Source organism: Hemibagrus wyckioides, linkage group LG27, assembly GCF_019097595.1.
Source record: "Hemibagrus wyckioides isolate EC202008001 linkage group LG27, SWU_Hwy_1.0, whole genome shotgun sequence".
Classification (NCBI taxonomy): Eukaryota; Metazoa; Chordata; class Actinopteri; order Siluriformes; family Bagridae; genus Hemibagrus; species Hemibagrus wyckioides.
In genome coordinates this window covers 19,818,900-19,842,667 of record NC_080736.1, presented here as the reverse complement: position 1 = coordinate 19,842,667, position 23,768 = coordinate 19,818,900, and the positions used below count along the sequence as shown (strand labels likewise).

The 23,768-nt window shown below is 42.5% G+C and overlaps 1 protein-coding gene across 6 annotated transcripts; it reads right to left on the bottom strand.

Annotated features, from left to right (window-relative positions):
* Positions 1-4,413: 4,413 nt before the first annotated feature.
* On the bottom strand, positions 4,414-21,605 carry glis2a (GLIS family zinc finger 2a). Of its 6 annotated transcripts, none has more exons than XM_058382012.1 (7): positions 21,175-21,605; positions 14,897-15,036; positions 12,857-12,972; positions 11,543-11,692; positions 11,006-11,139; positions 8,505-8,623; positions 4,414-7,664 (listed from the first exon to the last, which is right to left on the bottom strand). In XM_058382012.1, the coding sequence occupies exons 2-7, from the start codon at positions 15,027-15,029 to the stop codon at positions 7,063-7,065; spliced, it is 1,254 nt and encodes a 417-aa protein (XP_058237995.1). In that variant the 5' UTR covers positions 15,030-15,036; positions 21,175-21,605; the 3' UTR covers positions 4,414-7,062. The 6 variants fall into 6 exon arrangements, with proteins under 6 accessions (XP_058237995.1, XP_058237998.1, XP_058237992.1 ...); XM_058382015.1 differs by lacking the exon at positions 21,175-21,605 and adding an exon at positions 18,471-18,566; XM_058382009.1 differs by lacking the exon at positions 21,175-21,605 and adding an exon at positions 16,079-16,580.
* Positions 21,606-23,768: the final 2,163 nt, after the last annotated feature.

Sequence of the window (23,768 nt, the reverse complement as noted above, 5' to 3'; positions counted from 1 at the left end):
ATCCTGTGAGAGAGACATCTCATGGAAACACAGGTGTGTGCACTAAGAAGGGGCGGAGCCACTGGTTGCCTGTAATAATAAAGGGAACTGCACTGTTTCTGAACGCTTGATTTCAAATCTCTCTCTCACACACACACACACACGCACACACACAGTGCCTTTTAGGTAAAAGGAGGGACAGAAACAATTCTGCAGTTTTACCAGAAATAAGACGACTGAGGTATGAGGAGAATAAGATATAGGGTATAGTCTAAAAATAAGCTGGAAATGGTAGACCTTTTCTAGTGGTGTGTATGTGTGTGTGTGTGTGTGTGTGTGTAAAGGTCACACTTGAGACTATAGATAATCCCCAAGGCTGAGACAAGGGCAGGAAACACAGTGACCCAGTGACTCACTTTGGATCATCATAAAATCTATTTAAAACAAACTTTTCAGGACCAGCTTTATGCTTGTTTCTGTGTACAAAACATTGTCATGTCATTTCAGAGGTAGGATTCGAAACTTGCTGCTTTTTTTGCTTTTTTGCTTCCAGAAACACACGGGCATCAGCATACACTGATATAATGACACAAACCAACATGTGGATGACAAATTACACCATGAAATCAGGAGCCTGGCCAATTCCCCCCCTCTGGTGTGGCTTTGACAATCAAAGGCGTGTCCCTGACAGGAATAAGCGTGCGGCAGGAGCTACACATTTCCCCTTTTTCATTTGGTCACACAGGTGATAAAATGCATGCGAACACATTTAATTATTAACAAGTCCCTCAAGAACGACGGCGACTCAGGTTCCTCTCTTTTGTGTTGGTGGGAATCGCTGTAATTAGCTGTGAAAGGTGCCATGGCTCTCCAACCCCGCGCTTTCGCAATGGTCTTCTGGGGTTCGGCTTCTTTCTTCTCGATTATCATGTGGGCTCGACAGTTTGTGTGCACTAAAGTCGCGTGTTTAATTCACAGAGCTTCTGTTTGTTACAGTGACATATCTAGAGAATGACCTGATGAGGGTGTGTTTGTGAGACTCGGTGGAGTAGGTGGCACTGGGTAAAACTGCCTTGTGGAGTCTGATAGCACAAAAGAGCCTCATCAGATGTCTTGAGGCACATCCAGTTCTTTCCTCACCATAGTCACCAGTTTGTTCCCCTCCACCAGTTCCAGTGCAAAGATACAACTGGCCTCCACAGAGTGTTTCTTTACATCCGTAGCAGCCTGGTTCATGAACTTATAACATCCTCCTCTGTTCTTTCCTACAGAGGGTGTCGGTTTTGTCAGAGCAGTCCAGCTTGTTGGACCTCTAGGATTGTTATCTCGACTATCTACACTCCACCCCCCTTTTAAATGTCTCCATTGTATGTCTCCACCCTGCACAACAACCCACTGCACAAAGAATGCAGTCAGCGTTGATGCTTGGCTTGACGTACTTGTTAGAACCTGCAGGTGCAGAACTAGCAGTAACCAGTTATACTGGTCATGTACTGATACATGTAATTCTTGTGTAAGTCTATTTGAAATGAAACAGCCTTTATTTGTCACATATACATTACATTACATATTCTTCGCATATCCCATCCTTGGAGGTTGGGGTCAGAGCGCAGGGTCAGCCATGATACGGCACCCCTGGAGCAGAGAGGGTTAAGGGCCTTGCTCAAGGGTCCAACAGTGGCAACTTGGCGGTGCTGGGGCTTGAACCCCTGATCTTCCGGTCAACGATCCAGAGCCTTAACCACTTGAGCCACCACTGCCCCTGTTACTTAACATTTTTACTTAACAGCTACAAATGTAGCTACCAGATGTGTTTTTATTCAGTAGTAGATGTGTAATAAACTATTGGGGCGGGGTTAGTGGAAAATGATTAACAACTGAGCAGTGACGGTTTTTCATCAGCACACATTTTATTCCTCTTACACCACAATTTGTAAGTGATTACAGTAATGAACAACGTTAAGGTCACGTTTTCGTCAATGACGCAAGTCATAATGGTAAACAGCAGCAACTGTCGTTCCCGCACTGACCTACTTGCAGCTTTACTTCTCACCGTTGCAACACACTGACACTGGAGATTCCTTCCTTGAGCGTTAAATAAACCACTCCTTTTTTTCAAAACAAGACTTTTCCTTTGAACCGCCCAAAACAGACGTCCGTGTAAATTCCCTACTGCTATGGAAACGTTACAAAATAAAGCTGTGATTTGAAGCGCCACTACAGTCAGAGATTCTGATCTATACAGGAGAATAAACTCGCACCTCTTGACCAATCAGAATCCAGAAGTCGGCGGCGTACTGATGTTATACACAGTACGCTACAGTTCGCTGCTGCAGACCGTGGCTGAATTTTATGGCAACAAGAAAAAGAGACTCGCCGATGCATTTTACTTTACTTTAAATCACAAACCATTTGGATATCAACAGACCCACACCTTCTTTAAATAACATTCACACAGTATTTGAGGAACATTGTTTACAGTTAATGTAATGGCGCGACACCTTGAGCATATTTGGTTTAGGAGGATATGTCCAGTGGAAGCTTAAACCATGTTGCTGTATATTGCTCGGTAGACTGCACACCCAGACTTGTGACTCAACTGGTGCTGCGTCAAGGAGATATAATATGATATGATATGATATAATATAATATAATATATAATTAAAAATAATATTAAAATATTAAATTTGTTTTTAATATATATTTTGTTTAAAATTATAAATTAATATAATCATATACGTTTAATATTAATTTAATTGAATCAAATGAAATTGAATTGGATCGAAATACGAGATTTCTACAATCCAGTGTGAGATTCCTCATGGGTTTCTTTTTTTCACTGCAGCAAGTGAATCGTTTTGTCACTTGTGGCTGAAAGGTACAGGATTCTGACCAAGGGGTAAAAAGCAGCCTCTTGCTGACGAGATGAAAAAACTTACACAGGTTTTGCTTTTCAGCGTGTTTTCCTCACGTCTCAAATGAAAATCGACGCCGCGTACCGTATGTCCCTCACGTTTTCCCCTTCAGTACTATTGTTGTTCTGTTGCCAACAAATCTGCCACAGAATTTCCATGCCAAGGTGGATTTTTTCCCCCTCAGGCATTAACACGGTTTCTTTTGAGCGTTTTATATGATCTTGTAAAAACCAGAAAACATCCGAGTGTGCAGACAGATCACATGGAGTTACACCCTTCACCCCATGCACCATTATTCCCTCTTTTGTAATAGACACAGTATTTTGTGACTCATGAGTTGATGCAGTGTGTCGTTTTCTAAAGACCAATCCAGTAAAAAAAAACAAAGAAGTGGTGTAGCCGGGTTTGATACCAAGCCCTCCGTGTTAGTCTCTAGAAATCTTTTGTTCAATAGCTTGAATATTCGTTCTAAACTCTGAGCACATTTATAATTAAAAATGAGTTACGAAAAGGATGGAAGGAAGGAAAGGAGGGAAAGAGAAAAGAAGGAAAAGGAGGGAAAGAGAAAAGAAGGAAAGGAGGGAAAGAGATGGAAAGAGAAAAGAAGGAAAAGAGGGAAAGAGAAAAGAAGGAAAAGGAGGGAAAGAGAAAAGAAGGAAATGAAGGAAAGAGAAAAGAAGGAAAGGAGGGAAAGAGAAAAGAAGGAAATGAAGGAAAGAGAAAAGAAGGAAAGGAGGGAAAGAGAAAAGAAGGAAAAGACGGAAAAAGAAAAGAAGGAAAGGATGAAAAGAGAAAAGAAGGTAAACAGGGAAAGAGAAAAGAAGGTAAACAGGGAAAGAGAAAAGAAGGAAAGGAGGGAAAGAGAAAAGAAGGTAAAAAGGGAAAGAGAAAAAAAGGAAAGGAGGGAAAGAGAAAAGAAGGAAAAGGGGAAAAGTAGAAAGAAAGAAAGAAAGAAAGAAAGAAAGAAAGAAAGAAAGAAAGAAAGAAAGAAAGAAAGAAAGAAAGAAAGAGGAAAATGGGGAAAGAAGGAAAGATGGAAAGAAGGAAAGGTAAATTGAGAAAGAAAGAAAGAAAGAAAGAAAGAAAGAAAGAAAGAAAGAAAGAAAGAAAGAAAGAAAGAAAGAAAGAAAGAAAGTGGAAAATGGGGAAAGAAGGAAAGATGGAAAGAAGGAAAGGTAAATTGAGAAAGAAAGAAAGAAAGAAAGAAAGAAAGAAAGAAAGAAAGAAAGAAAGAAAGAAAGAAAGTGGAAAATGGGGAAAGAAGGAAAGATGGAAAGAAGGAAAGGTATATTGAGAAAGAAAGAAAGAAAGAAAGAAAGAAAGAAAGAAGGAAAGAAAGAAAGAAGGAAAGAAAGAAAGAAAGACAGAAAGAAAGAAAGAAAGAAGGAAAGAAAGAAAGAAAGAAAGAAGGAAAGAAAGACAGAAAGACAGAAAAAGAAACTCGTGGTAATATGTCCGTAGACGAGCCAGAGTCATGTTGCAGGTGGTGTAATGTTACTCCAGTAAAACACAGACACTGTTGATCATATGCCTGTTTTTATTAGACGCTGCTCGTCGTCATCGTCGTAATGATAATTGTCAGAATCTCACATGACAATATCTCTTGGAGCTGGCTTTTTTTTGTTGAAATATTCTGCATGCTCATTATTAGAACACATGTCAGGAGGAAATGATACATATTGGCGTACATGACACTTAGCTTCCATTCGTACATGCGTGTAGCGTACAGGACGTCCGGGATGCCTCTCGTACAGGTGGTACCTTTGTGTAACCAGTCGCACAAACCCCTGATTTGGGGACGAGGCTCGTCTTTAGAAGTGAGCGTTACTCCAGCGTGGCACGTGGTGGCGGTGTGCGGCGGCGTCTTTCAGAAAGAAGAACGTAGAACGACGTCTTACTCAGCGGGATAAACGACCGTGATGATATTTATATACACACGTTATGGGGAAGCAGCGGCTCAGTGGACACAGTCTGGACTACTGAATGGAGAGATGTAGCTCGTTACCCCATGCACCATTATTCCCTCTTGTGTAATAGACACAGTATTTTGTGACTCGTGTTGATGCAGTGTGTCGTTATCTAAAGACCAATCCAATCAAAGCAAACGAGTCGTGTAGCCGGGTTTGATACCAAGCCCTCCGTGTTAGTCTCTAGAAATCTTTTGTTCAATATCTTAATATTCACTATTCGGCATTATTAATCAGTACAGAGTTTAGGCACTTTTATGATTTTAGATGTGTTAGGAAAAGGTCAGGAAAGGAAGGAAGGAAGGAAGGAAGAGGAAAATAGAAAATAAGGAAAAGGAAAAGAAAGAAAGAATTGAAGAAAGGGAAAAGAAAAAAATGAAGAAAAGGTAAAAAAGAAAGAATTGAAGAAATGGAAAAGAACTAAAGAAAGGGAAAAGAGAGAAAGAATTAAAAAAGGGAAAAGAAAGAAAAAATTGAAGAAAGGGGAAAGAGAGAAAGAACTGAAGAAAGAAAGAAAGAAAGAAAGACACTAAAAAGAAAAAGAAATGAAGAAAGGAAAAAGAAAAAGGAAGGAAAAAAGAAAGGAAGGGAAAGAAAGAGAAAGGGGGAAAGGTAAGTCATGGGTAAGCAGTGGTTAAAGTCTGGACTGAATGGTGGATATGTCACTGCTGTGCCTCCAGCATGGCCCTGAACTGTTCAGTTGTGTAAATAAGATAAAAGTAAGTGGCTCTGGATCAGTGCGTCTCGCTCACGCCGTAAAAATAAATATACTTTCTAAAATAAATTTGTGGCTTGTGATTGCTGATGTGAGATTGGCTGGTAGGGTAGAGATGAATTTCCTGAGAACTCTCCACCACTGCACTTAGATTAGACTTATTATTAGATGCATTCATCGGTAACGTACGCGGCTGAGCCGAGTGACATGAACATTCGTCTTCCTGCATCCGACCCCGAGCTCTCGCCTGAGCCGAGACTCGAACCCGGTGTTCTGCAGCAGACGTGCTACTTCTATCCTACCTGTTTTACTCACCTCAATGTAGCTATAGGTATAGATCACATCACGGTTGTGAGACTCAGTGATGTAATAATGTGGTTTATATCACTGTGTGAATGTTTCTATATGTAAGAGTTTTTCTTAAATCTGGCTCATCAGCCTGCGCAAAAAAGACGTGCGAGAAAGAGACCACATTATGCCGCCGCCGCCGCCGCGTGCCCGAGTCCGTCGACTACCAAACAGCCCAGCAGTAAAAGCTCGTGAGAAAGGCACTTGAACTGGTTACGATGATGTCAGAGGTAATGACAAAAGATTGTGCAAAACGAGTCAGGAGCTTGGTCGTTCATGGACCATTGTCTAGCGTTATCAGATCACGCTGCCTTTGTCAAAGTTTCCTGTTGGGCGAGAAATAAAAAAAAAACCCTAACACCGGGAAGGAATGATAAATCATCAGCATTAAAACATCTCAAGATTTCCTCAACACTGGATGTGTTTCGTCTAAGGGAAAAGAAGAAAAAAAAATCACATGGCGGTGATTTGGTCAGGGTGGTCAGTGTTAACGTAAAGTGTAGCGTAAACAACATCCTCATTCCAGGTTTGCGGTCTCAATCTGTTTGACTTCTTTTATGAGCAGGAGTAAAGGGTAAAGCCTCCATGTTCCTGCTGCTCTCCAGCTCCGGATTGTCGTCATGAGTTTTCTCGATCGCAAGTGTCACAATCTGACACGTGTGGAATATTAAACACGCACGCTAGGCGTTCTTATCTGACGCTGCATCCTGCACGTTAAGTCAGGAGTGTTCTTGGTGGGAAAGGTGAACTGCTAGAAGCACACTCATGGTATGATGAATGCGTTTGGTTTGGCACGAGTTCTTCTCGTCATTAAATAGCACTGCATTGTACTTTAATCCAGGTGAGGATTAACATACATGTCTGGAGGACTGTTAGAATACTTACAGCGAGTTTAAAAAAAAATAAAATAAAAATACTGCAGGTTTCTTACGGTTTCTGCCCAAAATACAGCGTTGTATTAGAATGTGCTTCGAAAATTCGAAACGCGTCAAGTAATAAGATTGAAGACTTTTTCTTTTAAAACAAGCTAAAATAGCATGGTAGATTTTGATATTTTTTGTTTGTTTGGTTGTGGTTGTTTTTTTTGTTGTTGTTGTTTTTTTTTTTTTTTTTTACACGTCACATGACTCAGGGCGGTCTAGCTGACCACGGCCTGCTTGAGCATCATCATACCCGGCGGGACGAACACCCAGGACAAAGTGCTGCGTCCTTCTTCCACCTCCCTGTTATCGTGATCATCCTCAACATCACCGCGCTTCTCCTTCAACACCCTCTGCTTAGCCTCCAGCCCAAACGAAGGAAGCATTAAAGGGTCGAATCGCGGCATCTTGCCCAGCCCGGGAGCCATGCTGTTATGACGGAGCATGGCTTCTGCCCCCGTGTGCCCTGCAGACATGGAGAGATCGAGCGGAGAGGCACCTAGAGCCATGAGAGGCCCCGTGAAGGCATGCAGCAGAGCCAGTGCAGCCCCAGGGAGCACCAGATGAGCTCTGGATGAAGCGGGAGGTGTTGAAGGATCCGTGCTGCCGACGGTGGTCTCGTTGCCGGTGGAGACGGAATGACCGTGGGCCTTGATGTGTTTACGGAGGGAACTGGGGTCCGTGTAGCGCTTGGGGCAGCCGGCCATCTTGCAGCAGTAGGGTCTGTCCTCGTAGTGTGTGCGCGTGTGCTTAAATCGGTCGCTGGAGTTGGAGTAACGCTTTCCACATCCCTCGTACGGACACGCGTACGGCTTCTCTCCTGGAGCAAAAAATAAAATGGTGAGGGAGATGATGAACGATGGTGGCACCAAAATGTTTATGCACTGATCCGGCATAACATTATGACCACCTCCCTAATATTGGTCCCCCTTTTGTTGCCAAAATAGCCCTGACCCATCGAGGCATGGAGTCCACTAAATCCCTGAAGGTGTGCTCTGGCACCAAGATGTTAGCAGCAGATCCTTTAAGTATTGTAAGCTGCCATGGAGGCCCCACTTTGCAACTTACAGGACTTAAAGAATACTTTTGCAGTTTTGGAGATGCTCTGATCCAGTGGTCTCGCCATCACCGTTTGGCCCTTCATCAAACTCGCTCAAATCCTTACACATGCCCATTTTTTCTGCTTCTAACACATCAACTTTGAGGACAAAATGTTCACTTGCTGCCTAATATATCCCACCCACTAACAGGTGCCATGATGAGGAGATACTCAGTGTTATTTACGGCACCTCTATGTGGTCATAATGTTATGCCTGATCAGTGTATGTCAGTGTTGTAGATGTTTTGACCTGGAAAGGAAAATACAGGCATTGTCATTAATGATCTCTATCGTTCTGGGTAAAAGCTGTTGTGTGTAAAGAATTTGACAAAGATGGAAACTTGGAGTGTTTTCAGGCTACTTTGTTTAGCACTAACACTTTGAGTGGTCTTGTTGATTTAAGGTTTAGGAAACAGTCTAGAATTTCACTTCATCTGATATCCCTGTGGGATTTTAGTTTCATGTCATCATAACTCGTTCGGCACTGACACGGAACTGTAACTTGCGAGGATATGATAATTATGTTGAATGTAGCCTGTGGTACGAGTGTGTCTGACTCACCTGTGTGTGAGCGGGTGTGTATTTTGAGGTTCTCCAGGCGGGAAAAGCTTTTGCTACAGATGGGACACTGGTGCGGTTTCTCGTTGGTGTGTGTGCGGATGTGGATCAGCATCTTGTACCTGAGACATGAGACATGTTGTGTTATCAGTTTGGATGTACACACACGTACACACACACACACAAACAGAAAGACTGTATATATCACAGTGATGACTGTATGTGGAAAAAAACAAATTAAAAAACTTTTATCAGACCTGGATAATATATTTGTTTAGGCTTTGATGAAATTCACACGGAAATATAAAACAGAGAAAACGCTAAACTGTCATAAGCTGATGGTTTTTTTTTTTTTTTATCCACTTCCTTCAGTTTTAAAAACAAAATAAAAAAAAACATTCAAGATTTTTATTATATTATATATTTATTATTATTTATTTAGCTTATTATAAACGTATAAACGTTTCTAAATGTGCTTTGTGACCATGTCCGTTGTTAAAAGCTCTCTCTCTATATATATATATAGCTCTGGAAAAAAAATAAGAGAGCACTGTAAAATAATCAGTTTCTTCTGTTTTTTTCTTCCAGGTTCATGTATTGGTGAGATGAACAGTTTTGTTTCATTTTTTTGTGACAATATTTCTCCTAAATTCAAAATATAATTATTATTATTTAGAGTGTATATTTAAAGGAAATGACAACACATCAAAATAACCCAAGATCATGCAGTATATTTGCAGAGCTTTAATAACTCAAATAAAACAAAATGCAAATCATTTGTAAACAAATTGTGTTAATGCTCTGGCTAAAAAACATTAAGAAATCAGTATTTGGTGGAATAACCCCGATCTGCATGGGTTTTGGCTCCATGCTCTCCACCAGTTTCTCACATTGCTGTTGGGGAACTTTATACCACTCTTTTTGCAAAAAAGCAAACGGCTTAGCTTTGCTTGATGGTTTGTGACCATCTATCTTCCTCTTGATGACATTCCAGAGGTTTTCATTAGGGGTCAAATCTGGAGATTGGGCAGTAGTCACTTATTTTTTTTCAAGAGCTGTATAAATAAGACACTGAACTGAATCCTGCACAGGAAAAGCAGGTTTTTGTACATACCTCTACACTGCAGCTATTGATTCGAGTGTTTGTGTGTAATTATATTATTACTTCATTATATTATTACCAAATATATAACATTAAAGATTTTTGACTCTTTTTGTAGGGGCTTAGTGGTTAGCACTATTGCCTCACAGCAAGAAGGTCCTGGGTTCAAATCCCAGGTTCGAACAGGCAGAGATCTTTCTGTGTGGAGTTTGCATGTTCTCCCCGTGCCTGCGTGTGATTTACTCTGAGATCTCCGGTTTCCTTCCACATCCAAAAACATGTACATTAGGATGATTGGTAATTCTAAATTGCCCATGTGAGTGTGTGTGGTTGTCTGTCTATATATGGCCCTGTGGTGACCTGTCCAGGGTGTACCCCTGCCTTTTGCCCAATATGTGATGGATAGGCTCCAGCAGATCCCTGTGACCCTAATTAGGAATAAAGAAATAGAAAATGGATGGATGGACTTTTTGTAAATAAAGTGTGATGAAGGGATTTGTATTTAGTTTTGGACGGAACGGAGCTGCAGATTAATGATGAACTTGTCTACATTCTAGAGTGGCTTTTCATATGACAATGAGAACAACTTCTTCTTCTTTGGGCTTTTCCCTTCAGGGGTCTCCACAGCGAATCATCTCTCTCAACCTATCCCTATCTTCTGCGTCCTCAACTCTTACACCCACTAGCTTCATATCTTCATTTATTCCATCCATATACCTCCTCTTTGCCTCCTGCCTGGCAGCTCCATGTCCAACATTTGTCCCCAGCATCTGTTGTCCAACATGAGCAGTTCCTCTGATGTACTCGTTCCTAATCCTGTCCATTTAAACGCGCCTTCGATAATGAACACACCCATTTCTAAAACAACTTTTTTTTCTTTTGTCCTGGTATACCTTCTACTCAGTAAATATGTAAAGATGGATAATTCATGTGTGAGCTGTGATGAAATCCGGCCTTTCAAGTGGCTGGAAGTGACGTGTCTCTCAGCCTCCACATCGTGTACGTTTTATTTAATACACATAAGCGCAAACGTGTTGCTAATTATTGACTAATTTGCTTTAAGTGGAAAATAATTCTTATTTAAATGGAAAAGCAATTACGTATAATTATATATTCCATTATACACTTGAAACACAGTAATGACAGTCATTGTGAACAGAGGTTTAAATAACATAAAGCATCATTTGCTTTCGGTCTGCGATTATGAAATCAACGATTTTTGGTTGAAGTAAACTGCAGAGTTAGTAAATAAAACTTCCTGGTGTCGTGCCGTGTCAAAATCGAGGTACATAACATCCTCGTTTAAATAATCTATATAAATGTGTGCCGTTTTTTTATTATTATTACTGGAGTTAGTATTAATTGTAAAGACACTCTGAGACGCTTTTGCGTTCCCGGTCACCTGGCGTTGAAGCCGCGGCCCTTGCGTGCGCACCCCTCCCAGTGGCAGCAGTAGCCCGAGCTCCTCTCCGGCTTGACGTGAGACTCGGTCACGTGATCCACCAGATCTTGCAGGCACTCGAACAGCAGGTGGCACTGCAGAGCCACACACACAGAGAGAGAGAGAGAGAGAGAGAGAGAGAGAGAGAGAAAAAACAGAGGATAAAACTGACACCAGGGGGCAGTGGAACTTCGTTTTTTTCTCTAATTAGGGGCATTTTTTTAATAAAATCATTAAATCATGTAAATATCAGCAGCAGGTACTGACACTATAAGCAGTGAACTGAAATAAAATCACCTTTTAAGTTTTAATAGCTTTACAAAAAAAAAACAAAAAAACACCAAGCATGCTGGTTTGCTTATTCGCTTGACTTTATTATTTATTTTAGTATATTATTGCCAGTTTATTGTTGCCCAGAGAAATCCGTCAACGCCTCAGAAGTGAGGCCTTAACTGAGGCTCGGCTGCTCTCGGATCTCAGCACAGTCAGCTCGCTTACCCGTAGCCAGCGGCAGGCGAGCTGTTCCTCCACAGGTTCAGGGGAATCCCGTCTCTCCCGGCGCTGAGCAGTCAGTACAGAGCTGGGTGGGAGGAGGCCGCCCCCTGCTCCGATCGGTAGGAAAAACTGGAAACCGACAGACTCTGAATCCTGTGTGTGAAAGAAAGGTTGGTGTTGGTTTATGTGTGTAGACAGACAGAGAGAGAGAGATATACACACAGCATTCACAGATCCTGAACACCCAGCATTATAAAAAACGAGAGGATCCAAAGCTGCTCAGTGTACGAACGAGTAGAAAAAGAAGCATGGGGGTGGTAGCATCCTGCTGTCAGTGCGTTTGAGAGGGTGATTCTTTTCATCAGCAGCTCAACCGTTTACACTGAGGCCAGAACCGAACACTGCAAAATCCTAGGAGAAAGCCAGAGAGACTCGAGACCGTGCCAGAGTTCCATCGTTTAACAGAACCGGAGTGTGGCAGAAAAAAAAAATCAAAGCCTCGATCAGATCGAGAATCTCCAGACTTAATCTGCTGTTCGCCGACGGTTTCTATCCACGCCGACAAATCTAGAGTCTTTTTGCCAAGAAGAAACGGGTATAACATCAGGATCCAGATGTGCAACACTGACAGAGACGTATTCCAGAATACTTGTGGCTGTAATTGCAAAGAATTGACCCAGGGGGGGTAAGGATTTAAACGAAAAGCAGACTCGTGTTGGTTGCACCATTAACTTTCTGTGTTAGAATTAAACGAACGAATATCGTGCGATGATTGATAAATAGGAATAACTGAATAAAAGTTCAAAGGGGCGTCTTCGAGATGTTTAGATACGACTTTCCCCTGACGATGGAAACATCGGGGAAATTTTTCAAGACATTTTCCAAAGTCGTATCCGTGGTGATTAGCTTATTGACTCCTTAGCTAGCATGCTGATTGTCATTAAATCCGGTTTGAATCTTTTTTTTTTTCAGTATTTTGTCATTCCTGCTTTGCCTAAATTCCCATCTTTATCCGTCAAGCTCATTGTCTGTGTTGCTGGTTTGAAAAGGAAATTGCAACATACGGAAACCCCTCGTGGGTAAGTTCGGTCTCTTACAGAAAACGACTGATGATTCGATCCCTCAGGCATCCACGAAACTTCCTTTCAGCTGATTAAACACGGGCTCTGTCTAGAACACGATGGCGTCGGGGATTCGAGAGCAAATTAAGGAGAATGTGTTAAAACCAATCCTGGAACACGGCCCGAGATGGAGTGTGTTTAATTTCCTTCTGTTCTCTCTGTGTGTGTGTGTGTGTGTGTGTGTGTTGAAGCTCACCCTGGCCTGAGGGGGCGACAGGGGACCGCAGCTGGAAGAGGAGTGTTGAGGAGAGGGAGGAGATGAGGGACACACACCGAGGTCTGGCTTCGAGGATGTGGGAGAGTCCGCGATATCTGCAACCACAAGCAGCAGGAATCAAACCGCAGATTTGTGTAACGTGTGTGTGTTTGTGTGTATAACACAAATTACTGCTTGAGTCCTATTTGAATATTATCTGCCCATTCAAAGGTGAAAAGTCAACAGATTACGGCTAATCCAACTGTCCCCTGTTAGTGTATGAAGAGACGTTTTGCTCGAGGGCGAATTGCTCTGGATAAACAAACAAGGTACACATTTTAATAATTTACTTAACAGACGTATCATTTTTCTGCGGCACAAATAGACTTGCCATGCAGTTATTTTTGTACCATGCTGCTATTTATTTTCTCAAAATACACAAAGTTGGTCGTTTAAACTGCTAGACCGAGATAATGAGAATGCAGTTTACTGACAGTTAAAGAAGGAAAGCAGTAAATATGTCGTTTCCATGGCAACGAGTTTCATAGCGGACCTGCACCGTAAGCGTGAGTTTGGCGTGCGATATCAAATTGAGCATGAAGCGGTGTTAAATCCATCAGGACTGGATGCTGTGGCATGCAAAAGTTTTGGCACCCCGGGTCACGGCAGCACAAAATGAACTGCTCTACACAAGGCATGATTTTTGTTTTGTACAGTTTTTGATAGGGGGGAGAAAGGAGCAACATTCGAAAGTTTGGGTGCCTCAAGAGATTTAAGCTCTCAGATAACTTTTACCAACCTTCCCTAGCTTGTTAGACCTATGGCTTGTTCATAATCATCATTAGGAAAGGCCAGATGATTAAAATTTCATATCTTTATACAGTAAATCTTGTCCCAAAAATCGGCAGCCGTGGTAATAATTGATGCCCATAGAGCAGGAGAAGGTTTTAAGAAGGTAGCAGAATGTATTCAGGTAGCTGTTTCCTCAGTGCCCATAACGTTATCTGCTATTTCTTAATTACATGAACAGTGGAGGTCAAGAGGAGGTCTGGAAGCCCAAGAAACCTTTCTGAGAGTACTTTAAGATTGCAGATTGTAAGAAAGGCAAATCAGAACATGCTGCAAAAGACCTTCAGGGAGATTCAGCAGCCTCTGGTGCACTGTTCGTCATGGAAGAGTCATCAGCAAAAGAACTTTCCTGCATCAGAAGTTTGCAAATGAACATCTAAAATAAAAAAAGTGTTAATTTTTTAAGTAAAGGGATGTTTGGAGAAATAAAGGGTGCGGAATTTCAGGGAAGGAACACTTCCACCTCTCCAACTGTTAAGCACGGGGGTGGATCCATCATGCTTTGGGTTTGTGTTGCAGCCAGTAGCACGGGTAGGATTTCACTGGTCGAGGGAAGAATGGATTCAATTAAATACCAGCGAATTCTGGAAGCAAACATCACACAGTCTGTGAAAGAAGCTGAAGATGAGAAAAAAAAAACAAATAGGATAGCTTCTTCAACAGGATAATGATCTTAAACAATAGACCAGCTCAAGAGGAACATGCTGAAAGTTTTGGACAGGGCCTCACAGTCTCACGACCTAAACATCATCAGAAATGCGTGGATAAACCTCAGACGAGGAGTCCGTGCAAAAACGGACTCAAGGAGGAACGAGTGAACAATCCTCCGAAGAAGAATTAAAGACGAATAAAAGCGTTTACAAGCTGGTGATGTTTTCCAAAGTCGGTGTTACTGCAGGGTGCACAAACATAACCCTGATTAAAAATATGAAATAAATATGTCGTTTTTAACGTTATGCCTTGTGAAATTCGGATCATTTACAGAAGTGTCGACCGGGGGTGCGCAAACTTTTGCTCGCCACTGTAAGTAACTTTAAAATCCTTTAAAAGAAAAATGGGAATATGAAGCTCATCTGGTTGTAATATAGGGCTACTGGTAGGTTCATTCTAAACTCATTTATATTTAAATCCATTCAGACTTCATCTGAACGCAATCTGACAGCTTCAGTATGTGTGTGTGTGTGTGTTGACCTGTGTCAGAGCTGCGTGTCGGACGTGGTATCCTGGTCCGGGCGAATCGGAGCGGGGCGCAGATGGATGTTCTGTGTGTCCTCTCCCGGCTCGAGGAAACCTTCAGGTCCAGCGGCTCGTCTAAGGAGAGCATGGCGTGCCTGTGAAATGAAGGAAAAAACTGAGTAAGGAAGTAAGAAAGGATTAGAAATGTTTCTGTAAGAACGTCTCTCTCACACACACACACACACACATACATGTATGCAAAACGTCCCTCCCTCACTCGGGCTGCACGCACACAGCTGGAAAAAGACGACGACGTACTAAATTTACTTCAGGCGACTGTAAGTGATTTACATTTCTTTCTGCTAGACGAGTACCAGCTCCACACACGCACAATTACATCCTCCATCACGCATGCTGACGAGGTACAGTTGTCTCGGCATCTGGCCTATATCCACAGGCAGCGCCCGCGTCCGTCCGTCCTTGTGTGTGTGTGTGAGTGTTTTAGTAAAACAGGTCACTAAGTGCATTATCCCCACCGCACTGTCATACAGTTGTGCTTCATGATGTTTTTATACTGTTTTGCTTCCACTCAGTGGCATTGCTAGAAGATCTGGTTCCCAACGGTATCACATGACTCAATCATTAAGCAACACACACACACACACACACACACACATCACTGAGGCCTTTTCCCTCTCCAAGGAAACTCCCTTCAGTTTAGGAACGCAGACTTTCATGGTCTTGCAAGCCACTCCCTGGAAACACACACTCTCACTCCTCTCACATTTTCTCCCCTCTCCTTTCCTTTCCTTTCTTTCTTTCTTTCTTTCTTTTCTATACTCACCAGAAACACACACACACACACACACAGCCTCTCTCCTCCCTGCACTTTTCTTCTCCTCCCTCGTCATTCCTGTGTTTTTGCCAGTTACTTTTCCCCTCCTTTACTTTGCCTCCCTGCTTTCCTACACCCCAGCACTCTCTCTCTCTCTCTCTCTCTCTCTCTCTCTCATACACATCCTGAAGTAACTGATCCTTCAGGGCTCACTGTTCCCTCACACAGTCTCAGCTCTAAACAATACAACTTTGACTACTGCCGAAAAACGAAATCTTATATGAGAATGGTTCGATGTGATGCCAAACTGAGAACCTATGAGCACGCCGTCCACCATAGCCCTTCTACACCACTCTGATTACCTTAACCTAACTTGAACCACTTGGGAGAACGGTGCTGGTGTTTCTCTTCTCTCCTCCATTCTGACGTTTTCTTCACCACTCCTCTACATCGCTTGTCGCCATCGTTCTCTTGCTTTCTGCCTCTACTGTAAGCTCTTACTCCACTATTCTCTCTCTCATCCCTCTCTTCTGCATCTTCCTTCCTTCCTTCCTTCCTTCCTTCCTCTTCACCTCTCGCACCAGTTCCTCTACGTTTCCCCCCTCCTCTCTTCCATTTGCCCTCTTTTCCTTCACCCTCACCTCTTCTCTTTCCTCGGCTCAACCTCTCTTTTCTTTACTCTTCTCACCCTTCCAGTATCTTTACTCGCTTTTTTGGCTCTGTCTCTCTGCCTTATCGTTTTTTTTTTTGAGGGGGGTGGGGGGTTCCTGTACATTTCTATAATGATTTCTATAATGACTTTTCCATTCCTTTTCTCTCACACTGCTGGGTTTTTGTAAATGTTTATCTTTTCTACTTGTGATGTCTCATATTTAACATTCTCGTGTTTTCTCCCTCCCTCCCTCCCTCCCTCCCTCCTTCTGTCTCTCTTACCGGCAGTGACTCCTTCCTTCCAAAGCTCTGATGCACTGCCCATATTCAGTCCACACACACACACACACACACACACGGTCTGTAAGCCACATGCAATCCAAGTGTCTCCTATTATAAAGGAGTGGCTCGCTCACGCAAATATCCACACACACACACACACACACACAAGCTTATGCATAACAGGATGAGGTCTGAGCACAAAGCAGAGCTGACTAATGAGCCGCTGATGAGAGAGCCACGACAGCTTCCAAAAAAGAGATGAAAATTCACCCCTCCTTCTCTGGTTTTTTTTTTTTTTTTTTTTTTTGCTTGTGGTTTTAATTTTCAGTCCAAACTCTGGTGATGTTTCTCTGGAAGAAGGACCAGACATTCCTCCAGTCTAAGTGGTGGTGAGCTTTACTAAAGCAGATTCAACCCTAAATATTGCAATCTGTTGCATCGTCTTCCTGAAAGCGTCACGGGCGTTGTTAAGTACACGGACTTCAGTTTCTTAGAGTTGAAATGAAATATGTATATGTGTTAGTGAGCGCTGCTCAGCTGTTCCGCGGCCAGATGTGAGTTATTCCTTCACTTGTAAGCAGATAAAAAGTGAATCTCAAGTGTGGCATCTGTTAACTCTCAATATGTAGGCCAAAGAGCTGTCAGTGCCGGTGAAGCGGGCCCTCGTTAGGCTGAAAAAAATCAAAACAGAGATCGCAAAAACATTAGGTATAGCCAAACCATGGTTCAAAAGAAAAGAAAAGAAATGCCCTAGTGAGCTCAGGAACAATGTGGTGGACGACAAGAATTCTGTCCTTGGTGAAGAAAAACCCCGGAACACCCACCAGGAGGGACAACTTCACCAGAGAGATTATCACAAGATGCACACCATCAGTAAGCCTTGGAAACAGGAAGAAAGAAGACGTTGAAGAAACAACGTCCTTTTGAGAGATGAGATGAGATGAGACCAAGTTTAACTAGATGGGAAGAGAAGAGCATAGAGAAGGGAAGGAACTGCTCATGAGCTCAGTCATACCACCTCAGCTTAGTGGTGTGGGTGTGTGTACGCCTGCCAGTGGAACCAGTTCCTTTTTATTTCGTGATGATGTGACTGCCGATGAAAGCAGAAGGATGAATTCTGAAGTGCTTCGAAACTCATTACACGGCACACGCAGATGGACAGAGACCCGAAAGCATACTTCGAGACGTTTTTGGTTCTACAGTGGCCAAGAGCTCAAACCACCTGAGCTCCATTTCACCTTCTGGAAGCAAAAGCCCTTAAAAAAAAACCAAGCAGGAAGTGAAGACAGCTGCAGAGCATCATCAGTGAAGAAACCCAGCGTCTGGTGATGACTCCAGGTTTTCCCGTCTTCGGGCAGTTTAGTGACCACTTAGGATTCAATACAGAAGGGTTAATTGTTGATGATAAAAATAGAAAAGAAAAAAATTTGTCACATATACATTATAGCACAGTGAAATTCTTTTTTCGCATATCCCATCCCTGGAGGTTGGGGTCAGAGCGCAGGGTCAGCCATGATGCAGTGCCCCTGGAGCAGAGAGGGCAAGAGAGAAATAGTGGCAACTTGGCAGTGCTGGGGCTTGAACCCCCGATCTTCCAATCAACGACCCAGAGCCTTAACCACTTGAGCCACCGGTTTAAATAAAAACCAAAGTGTCCAAATCCCAGATACGCACTTATCTACTGAGTGGAAAAAAAAAAAACCCATGATATTCTGCTTGTCTCATGTCCTTGGGCTACTGATGTGTCCACCACTGTGAGGTTCTGGGAGACCGTGAACGGATTTAAATTCGGAATAAATATGTAAGAGAATGAAATCCCACCTGAAAATGAAGGAATGGTCCGGTATCAGGACAGAGTGTTACTGAGAAGCCGTGTGGCTCGATTTTTGAACAATCTCGCTTCTTCACTGTCTGTCTTTCTTTTTTTCTTTTTTTTCTTTTCCTGTCTGTCCTCCAAATCTGAACACACAGTCTGAACACACACACTCACACACACACATTTATATACATTCCTCAGTGTGCAGCAGATTCACTCAATTTGTTTTCAATGTGCTTTTGTGTGTGGAACAGAAATGCAGGGAAATGCGCCAAGCTCATAAACAATAACAAAAACCAGCTGCTGGCCTGACATGCCGAGAGAAAGTGTGTGTGTGTGTGTGTGTGTGTGAGTGTGTGAGAGAGAGAGAGAGAGAGAGAGAAACAGAGAGAGAGAGAGTTTGGTGCTGCTTTTACTTCTACTTTGAGAGATTAAACAATAGAACTCTACGTGATCCAGAAATCCTCTGTCCATCACCTACTCTCTGTCCCTCTGTCCTGTCTTCACTAGACTTTTCTTACTCTTTCTTTCTTTTCTTTCTCTCTCTCTCTCTGTCTCTTTCTCTCACTCAGGTTATATTTTCCATCTCCTTTCTTCCCCCTTACACAGAGGGGGAGAGGAATTCTCAGCGTGTTTGTTTTGGAAATACATCACCCTGCAGGGACCGCAACGTGAAAGTGTGTGTGCGAAAAAGAGAGAGAAAGACACACACACACATACATACACAGGAGCTGAGGTGGTTTGATGTCTCACAAGAAAAGAATGTCTTTCTATGATGCTTTACCAAACCGCTAAACCTGATGACCTTCCTAACATTACTGACTGAGTTGTCACACACACACACACACACACACACACACACGCATCCATACATATACACACACCCACACACTCTTACGGTCATATAGGCATGTCAAACATCTCGCCTTCGCTTCTCTTTTTCCCCCCTTCCCCGACTGCTGTTTTTTGCACACACTAGCTTCGCTCTTACACTCAGTTGCATCATTACCGCTTTGCAGTTTTGGCTTATTTTCAGGCCAAGACATGTTGCTAAGGAACCAGCTCTGTCCTGGCGACTGGAAAAACTAAGCTACATACTATCGAATCGCATACTCCTGCACTGAATATCCGTCACTACACTTGTACTGAACACTGGATCCCTTTCGATCGCTGCTATGCTATGTATCATTTGCACATAGGGTACGAGATGTCGCGCTCGAGCAGCGTCGAAATAGTCATATTCATGCTATCGTTCTCCATGACGTAATTTCTTACTTCTGTACTAATGAGAGCGTTTTCCTCATTTCATTTCCTGTACATCCTAAATAACATGTTAAAATAGCTTGTTACTTCCTCAAACTGTATATAACATACTACCACATATATAAATATATATGCTCTTGCAAAATACTGTACCCCGCAGAACTGGTGTATTAAGAGATCGCCGCCTCGCCTCGAACTACAATATGCTTACAAAATGATACAAAGCTGAGCAGAACATCAGATGGCGAATAAACGATGTACTCATTAAAGCAGCGAACAGTGATGTGCTATGAGTTCACCCCATACTACAGCGTCCATTCGGAGGTTTGACGTCGCAGCGTTCTGTGTTGCTGTGCCGTGTACGTTGTTAAACGCCACCTCCAATACTCAAGAGACGGTGTACTATTCTTAAAGACCCAACGTCGTGGCCTGAAAGTCATGATTTGTTCGTATTATGGGGTATTGAGATTCTTGACTCAACAACCAGTTCGCCTTTAAGAGCGGAGTCTAAACAAAACACATAGCTTAGTGAACTAGCATGGGAACCCGGAGGATTTTCATCTTCATGTTTTCGGAGTATTACCGTACACGTTTCGAGTCGGATGGTGCTAACGTGAACCAAGAGTCGTTTGGTACATCATTCACTTTTAATAATAAGGAATCTTTAACAGTCTTAAAGCCGCCGGGAACCGTGTTCTCGCTAAGTCTGAGAATTTGGTATAGAACAGCTCCGAGTCGCTAAGGCCGCTAACCACCATCTGATTACAATCCACAAGCTTATTTACAACGTTTATTTTCCAGCAAGGGCTAGCTAGGAAAGGGAAGAGTTGAAACTGTACAAGAAGAAATGAAACATATAAACAAAGCTAACTTTGGAGTAAGACACGCCCCCAGCATCTAGGGGGTGTGGCGAAACCTTTTAGAAAGCATTTCATTGGATAAAGACGTGACTAGTACAGGATGACCTGTCAAAAAAAAAGAAAAAGAAAAAATAGGCAAATATTTACCTTGTTCTCAAAGGAAAAACTCTAAAAACTTCGTTTTTCACTTTCAATTACTACGTGATGTGGGACGTTAGCTTGTCGTATTCATGCGCGCGCGCGCGCCCACGGTTCCAGTTTAAACACGTTAAAAAATCGAACGTTCCACCTGTAGCATTCTCTCGCGTGACAGCTGATGCATCATGTCACGCGCACACCCTGGTCCATTGTCCAATATATATATATATATATATTCAATCCTATATATATATATACATGAAGGGTGTAGTAGCAGCCTGAGTGCAGTTAATATAGCTAGCAGAGAGACCTTTTGGGATTTAGCCTCAATGTCAGTCAGCTGGCCAGATGTTTCTGTCAGAAATTCCGCTATGACTAAGATGTTTTATGTGAGATTGCAGCCTACCTTTAAGGATTTTTCTTTATTTTCTTTGTTTGTTTGTTTTACCTTCGTGGATGAATCGAGTCGGTCAGGTCGCTCCGTTTTTCCTCTAGAGGATTTCGGACACTTGATGATAATGATGATGATGATGATGATGATGATACGCCTTGATGTTAATTCCTTCTAAAAGAAAAAAAAACTCCAGAGATGAAAGAATAAATCGACGAAGAGCAAGAAAAGCGGCTCTTTAAATGAATTCTGTCTGCTCGGACACTTGTAGCCTTCTGGTGAACTTGTCAAATTTGTCTGATCTCGAGTCCAAATCAAGTTTCATAAAGAAAAAAAAAGACTGGATTTCGCTTTGTTTTATAGAATAACAGAGTAGCATCGCTCGTGCACGACGCCTGTCAAGTGTGTGTGTGACTGTGCGTGTGTGTGTGTTTCTCTCTCTCTCTCTCTCTCTCTCTCGCGGCCGCCGTCTGGCTCTCCTCCCTCCGCGTCCCCGTGTGCCTGCGCGCGCCCTGGACACGTGACCGCTACAGTGTCCACACATACACACGGGCTTAATCCTAAATGACCCAACATTTACAAGACATAGTGCACTACATAAGGCTCAGGGAAACCCCCGTTGATTTTATAGCCTAAGTAGTGCGCTTAAATAGGGTGATAGGGTGGTATTTGTGATCCAGCCAGCTCACCTCACAGGCGCCTCCTCGCGCCCACGTGCGGCACACACTCGGTCCCCAATCACCAAGCATTGTGCCAGACTGCGCATACTGAACAGCGGCTACTATTTAGCAGTCCACACACTGTTCAGTGCAGTAGTGTAAAGTTTGGGACGTAGCCTCAAAGCGCTTACATAAGTGGTTTTCCTGTTTTTAGAGGATATATGTTTATGATTTAATTATAAAGTACTACAATGAAGGTAATAAATAAATAAATAAATTGTTCCGCGTGAACGCGCGCCACCTGGTGGTTAGAGTTTGAAACGCGTTCCAAAATGAAGGCGCGTGAAATCGAGCGATCGACCAATCAGAGCTGTTCTTCAGTGACATCAGGTGGCCAAATATGGTTATGTTTATGTCCATTGAAGCACGATGGTGATTTATTACGCGAGTACGAGTGTGGGGGTTCACAATGGCTAAAAAAATGACACTTTTTACACTATCTGAATGTGAGCACAAGTGATAAAACCATAGGTCATGACCCTGAACATCTGTAACACAGTTGTAGCAGGAGGACAGGTTCCATTTTGGGGTCTTGATCCTCACAAGGTTTCTTCCTCATGTCGTGTCAGTGAGTTTTTCCTCGCCGCCATCCCCTCTGTCTCGCTCTCTGGGTATATATCGATATATCCGGTTATATGTTCTAACCTCTTTTATGTTAGCTGTCCATTCTGCTATAAACTGCCCTGAATCCAGTTGAAATTTAGTGACGTCGTTCAAAATTTCCATGATTGTGGTTAATTAGGTGGAATTTAAGTACAACTGAATAATTGTGTTTATTTGGAGTCTGTAAACGTACTGTCAGGAAAAGGCCCAAGCATTCTGGACAGTAACACAATTACAAATAATACCTGATTCTTCACACGTTTATATATAAGATGCTGCACCGTTAAGTGTCCAGATTTCTCTCATGAACTTTCAGCATGTTCTTTCCTCTAGCTATCTTCCACGTGCTCCATTTTCCTCCCACCTCCAAAAAAAACATTCCGGCCGGTGCATCGGCTACTCCAAATCGCCTCTAGGTGTGAACATGCGTGCCCTGATGGTGCATTCCCTCCTTTCACCCAGTGTTCCCTGGATAGGCTTTGGATTCCACTGTGATCCTGGCCAGGATAAAGTGCCTGATGAAAGAGAGTGAGTGTTTCTAGTTCAGTTCAGCCCAAACATGTGTGTTATCTATTAGTACTCTTTGTGGACCAGATGAAACTGGAAGATGTTACCTTTTTTTTTTTTTTTTTTTTTTATTCGGTTGAATTCTTAAATCTGATCTGATTGGTCAGAAACTAGAAAAAAAACCTTGATGTGCTATAAACGTGTACTTGTTGACATGGTGCAGTTTTCTAGAAGGAAATATTTATGTAACATTTATGGAAGGAGTCTCCAGTGTCAGCACTCATGTAACTATCTGAGCTAACGCTGTAGCTTTAAGATTTCAGCCACTGGAAAGACTTCCATGTCAGATGAGTTTGCACTATTCAGCTTCTCGGTAACATGCCAAACTTTGAGAGAGAGAAAAATAGAGTGTTGATCTTTAAAGCATAAGAATTGTTAGTGCTGACAAATTGTTGTGGTGTAAGCGGAATAAAACTCTTAGGATACCAGGATTCAATTCAATAACTCAACTATGAAAGGAAATACTTCTCTTTCTCTCTCAAAAAAAACCCCCACCTTATTTCAGACACGTTTAAATGAACAATTTTGTACCATCTGTATTTCTAATGCAGAATTTTGTCATTATCTACACCACAGCATTCAAGTAGAATTTCACCTCCAGACCAGGGAACAATCTAGACCCAGGGAAGCGGCCTGTTAGTGGGATTTGTCTCCTGTGTCAGATTTCCTCTCTGATATATTTCTTTCTCTCTTTCACCTTTCTTCCGGCTCTCTGATTGGCCCAAGCAGCTGCTGTCAGTCATGGCAGCTGTCATATTCGTT